This window comes from Pygoscelis adeliae, unplaced genomic scaffold (genome assembly GCF_000699105.1).
Source record: "Pygoscelis adeliae isolate BGI_AS28 unplaced genomic scaffold, ASM69910v1 Scaffold275, whole genome shotgun sequence".
Taxonomy (NCBI): domain Eukaryota; kingdom Metazoa; phylum Chordata; class Aves; order Sphenisciformes; family Spheniscidae; genus Pygoscelis; species Pygoscelis adeliae.
The window spans coordinates 13,250-18,004 of NW_008824763.1; the positions used below are offsets into that span (position 1 = coordinate 13,250).

Here is a 4,755-nt window from a genome sequence, read left to right on the forward strand (position 1 = left end):
GTCCCTCCCGCCTAGGAGGAGGCGGCAGCCCGCTCGGCCCCCGCCCCCGCTCTCAGCGAGGACGAGGACGACGATGACGACGACAACTCGGAAGAGGATTCCTCCGAAACCGACTCGGAGGACGACTCGGAGGAGCACGGGGCTGCGCTGGAGGGGTAAGTGGCGCTGCCGGTCCGAGAACCCAGGGTCCGGTGCCGGTCGGGTGCCGTACGGGCCCTTTCGGCTCCGCCGGTGTGCTCGTCGTCCCACGAGGGCGAGCATGGCCGTGGGCATCGGGACGGGCAGCCCCTTCCTCCTCCTACCCGGGTGGCCCAGGAAAGAGGTTCCTTCGTGCGACGAACTGCAGCCACCCAGGGCGGCTCCTCGGACAATCCCCGTGCCCTGCTTTGCTGTACCAACGGAAGGCACAGCCGGGAGCGGCCGAAGGTGTCAGCCAGCCTCCTGTCTCGGCTTCAGCCCTGGCTGGCAGCGGATGCCCGAGAAAGAGAAGGAACATCTGGAACACGTCATTCGTCTCCTGATAATCCTCCTCCTTTTCCACTGTTTTCAACTCCAAAACCATTACTAACCCCCCTAGTTGTTGTCCTAACGGCTGCCTTTGTGCAGATCACTCATCCACCTTTTGCCATCCCCTGCACAAGTCTCTATGATCACAAGCAACTGTCCGTCACCGAAGGCCTTTTTTTTGGCTAGGAGGCCCAAGGCAAAACATGGCCCAATAGTGGTGTTGGTGTGCAAGAAGGCTTTTTAAGAGAGGACTTATTACCTCGTGTTTCAGCTTCCTTCATGATTGCCTTCCACAGTTGGGTCCCAGTTCCTGCTTGTACAGAACCTACCGCGACTTAATCTTTGCCCACGTTTCTCTTCCTTTCTTTAGTGACTTCAGTCTAGCAGATTATGACTACCTGCCAGTATCTTCTGAAATCAAAGAGCTCTTTGAGTACATCAAGAGGTGAGTTGAAGGAGTTTTAGCCCGCTCTTGGCTCTCCTTTGTGCCAATTGTTGTGGCAAGTTTTGCAGGACAGTTCATAGTCACCCACGCAGTGGTGTTGTGTTTTTCCAGGTACACTCCCAAAACAATAGAGATCGAGCACAAACTGCAGCCTTTTATTCCAGACTTTATTCCTGCAGTTGGAGACATTGACGCCTTCCTAAAGGTACAATTGCTCCAGGTTCCTCTCTACCTCCTGCCGCACGAGCCGAGATGGAACGTGGCATCGGTGCGAGAGGGGCAGCGGAGGCCGGCCCGTCCCTGCACCGGTGGCGCACCCTTGCCCTGCGCCGTCGGAGATAACGTTCTAGAGACCCGGGAAGCTACACACAGTAGTGGTTCAGTCACCTCTTAAAACAGCACATACATAATTTGGGGCGAGGGCTGCGTTTGCCCAACACCTTGTCCTTTTCAGGTACCACTGTGCTAACAACTCATATTCAAGCGAGCGTGCCTACCGATTCCTTTTAGGGTCTGATTTTTACACCGCAGGGAGGCTCTGTACAAGATAGCCCCAACTTTCCCCGCTTTGGACTCCCGTAGAAAACAGGGTCTCTGTTTATCTGCAGGTTCCCCGTCCCGACGGCAAGCCTGATAACCTTGGCCTGCTGGTCCTGGACGAGCCGTCGACCAAGCAGTCGGATCCCACCGTGCTCTCCCTTTGGCTGACAGAGAACTCCAAGCAGCACAACATCACAGTGAGTCACAGAGAGGGAGGAGGCATTTGCTGCGCGCTTGGCTGTAGCAAAAACATCGCATTTTACTCTTACTTTCGTCTGTGTGACTGTAGTGTTGCAGCACAACTGATAACTTGGCTTTAAAAGCAGAAAAAACTAACCTTTTTCTTTAATCTATAGCTTTAAACTGCAACGGATCTAAGCCTTGCTTCAGGCAAGTCGCGGTACAGACTTTGGGTCTGTTTCCCTCAGGTGAAGCTTTGTTTCCTTTTGGTTGTCACTGCCTGGTTTTACTCCGTGTTTTGTTTCCCAGCTGCTCTTCTGTCTGCAGAAATCAGTTGGTACAGTGCAACTAGGAAAGAGAAAACGCATGGTTAATCGGGAGCGAACGCAGGGTTTGCAAAAAAAGCCCCAAAACTCCACGAAGTGCTTCCAGGTTTATATTTCTGTTTTTAGCAGCAGATAAAAGTGAAGAGTTTGGAGAATGCAGAAAAGAACCCCAAAGCCATTGACAACTGGATTGAAAGTATCAGCGAACTGCACCGCTGCAAACCGCCTGCCACGGTCCATTACACCAGGTGAGCCGCTACGTCAGCTCTGCTTCACACACGCTCGTACAGCGTAAGCTCGGGTCGGTGGGAGGCTGGTAGCAAAGTCTGGCAGCGCTGAGTAAAACTATCAAAGTATCTCCGAGAGGGAGAGGACGTGCTGATTTTATTTTCAGGGCAGTCGTACCACACGTGTGTGCAGGACACTCGGTTTCCCTCCCTCCACTTCTCCTTCCCTACGTAACTTGAAGTCCTTTAACAGCTAGCACACAGAACTTGCAACTTAGCAAGCTGAGGCTTGTTTTGATAAATAAAAATGCCCTCGTTGACCCTCGGCAGCCGTGCAGGTCTCTCTCAGCTGGTTAGAAGGGAGGTCTGGCCCGTTTACAGCGGTCTGGCAGTAGGAAGCCATTTCAGTTGCGTGTGATCCTGAAGTTCACGTTCTTTTCTTCCCTGGCAGGCCAATGCCCGACATCGAGACCCTCATGCAGGAATGGTCACCAGAATTTGAGGAGCTCTTGGGAAAGGTGCGTCGTCCGAGCAATAAGTAGTTAGCTCAGTGCGCGGTGTTAGAAAGCATCTTCCATGGAAGGTGGCTTCCTGCTCCATTTTGAGCTCTTTGCCCGCAGCCCGGCCCGTTCAGGTTTGTTCCTGCTTCCCGTTTCTCCCTTGCCAGAAGACGGGGGAGCAGCCTCACGCCTGAACTCCCCGCTGCTGCCCGGGTGGCCTCTGTGCTCGGCCTGAGATCAGCGCGTGCTCTCGGGCTCTTGCCGTATGGGAGCGGAGCTGACAGCCCCGTCTGTTCCAGGTGGGCCTCCCGACCGCAGAGATGAACTGTGACCTGGCCGAATACATCGACATGATATGTGGTAAGCGGGGGAGACTGTGCTGAAGGCACAAGCGTGCTGCTGGCCTGGCGCTGTCTCACTTAAAAGCAAGAGACCTCTAGGTGCAGGCTCAGCCCCAAGTAGCCAAGATCGTTCTCTGCTGCCTTCAGCAGGGAGCAGACTCTTGTACCGCAGGCGCCTCCAGTCTTGGATGAGCGAAGGCCCGAGTGGTCGGGGGCAGTGGGAAGCTCAGCCTTTACTTACAGCACCCCGTGCAGGGCGGTGCAGCCCAGACCCTCTCACGCACTTCTGCTCTCGTTCGTAGCCGTTCTGGACATCCCCGTGTACAAGAGTCGGATCCAGCCTCTGCACGTCCTCTTCTCCCTCTACTCGGAGTTCAAGAACTCGCAGGTGAGCGACTGCGGGCAGGCGCCGCTCACCCAGCTGGGAGCGTTGCAAAGGTTCTCTCCTTATGCTTGGCTTTGCTGTGCCGTGGGTGTTTGTAAAGGGCTGGTAGGCCACGGTAAAGGGGTCCAAAGAACATTTTCTAACCTTCTCATTTCCCAAGCACCTCAAAGATACGCAAGGAGCCTCCGACGTGCCGCAAGGCTGGGATGCCGCGTTGTTTAACAGGCCAGCGTAAGCCCAGCACGCTTTTCCCACCGAAGTCAGGGCAACTGCTGAGGACACAGCTCATATGGAGCAGAAGTGGCTTGCGTTTTCGGAGGCACGCGTGTACTCTAATTAACGAGAGGCCAAGCTTTGCACTAACGCGTTCTTTCCCCTGCAGCATTTCAAGCCCCTGGCTGACGGGAAGAAGGGCAGGAGCCCGCCATCCAACCCACCTTCACAAGGAGCAGACGCGGAAGTGTTAAGCTTTACTTGAAGCTTGACGTTAAACCCTCATCTCCTGGATCAACGTCTGCCGCTGGCCAGCGAGATTTGGCTCAAGCAGCCTGTGAAGCAACACACAGCACTTCAAAAGCCTCCCTGGTTCTGTAGGTACTGCTGAGCTGTTCTGCATTCGTGGAGTAGGACTTCACTCATCGCATTTATTGCGGAGGCTGCCTAATCGCTCCGGTTCCGACCTGTCCCCCAAGCAGTTCAGCATTACACCAGCTCTTTCCAACGACAGGCTCCCTGTGCCACAGACGCTGCAGGGCAGGGGCTCCTCGAGCACACGCTACAAGTGCTGTAGCAAGCGGGAATAAATTCTGTGCTCAAACACAACACTCGGATCTGCCCAGTGTGTTCCGCGGTCTGATCTGGGGATCTCGAATCTCCTCTGCCCCGTATCATTGAGCCCCTTTTTCTATTCTGAAGCCCCTTAGCTACTGCCAAGGAGAAATAACCAGCGCGGCACCACACAGACGCTTGAGTTTAGTTTATTGCTGTTGGGAAGCCTCTCTCCAGCCCCTGCCCTGCCGCCTGCCCACCTGTCTGCCACAGCTCTGGCAGGGGCGGAGAGGATGACGGAGCAAGCAGGCCACGAACCTGCTAAAGCAAGGCTGGTGCTTGGCCTTACCCCAGGAGGAATCGCAGCGCTAGCAGCTTGGCAGAGTCTGGCTATAAACAGCGTTTTGATTATAATGGCCTATTGCGTAAAGTGCACGGGCTACATAAAAACGTGCCTTGGCTAACGGCGCAGCTACCGAGACCTGCAGTGCGTAGCTTAACGTATAGCCGGGGGCTGGGCGGCGCCCCCCCCCCGG

At 55.1% G+C, this 4,755-nt stretch overlaps 1 protein-coding gene across 1 annotated transcript in view; it reads left to right on the forward strand.

Annotated features, from left to right (window-relative positions):
• Positions 1-3,929, forward strand: part of IFT46 (intraflagellar transport 46) — a 5,360-nt gene extending 1,431 nt beyond the window's left edge. The window contains exons 2-10 of the mRNA XM_009323557.1: positions 16-155; positions 878-952; positions 1,064-1,157; positions 1,561-1,689; positions 2,125-2,246; positions 2,677-2,743; positions 3,025-3,085; positions 3,369-3,454; positions 3,834-3,929. Of these exons, the coding sequence (XP_009321832.1) occupies positions 16-155; positions 878-952; positions 1,064-1,157; positions 1,561-1,689; positions 2,125-2,246; positions 2,677-2,743; positions 3,025-3,085; positions 3,369-3,454; positions 3,834-3,929 (870 nt within the window). The remainder of the gene's footprint in view (positions 1-15; positions 156-877; positions 953-1,063; positions 1,158-1,560; positions 1,690-2,124; positions 2,247-2,676; positions 2,744-3,024; positions 3,086-3,368; positions 3,455-3,833) is intronic.
• The last annotated feature ends 826 nt before the right edge of the window (positions 3,930-4,755 follow it).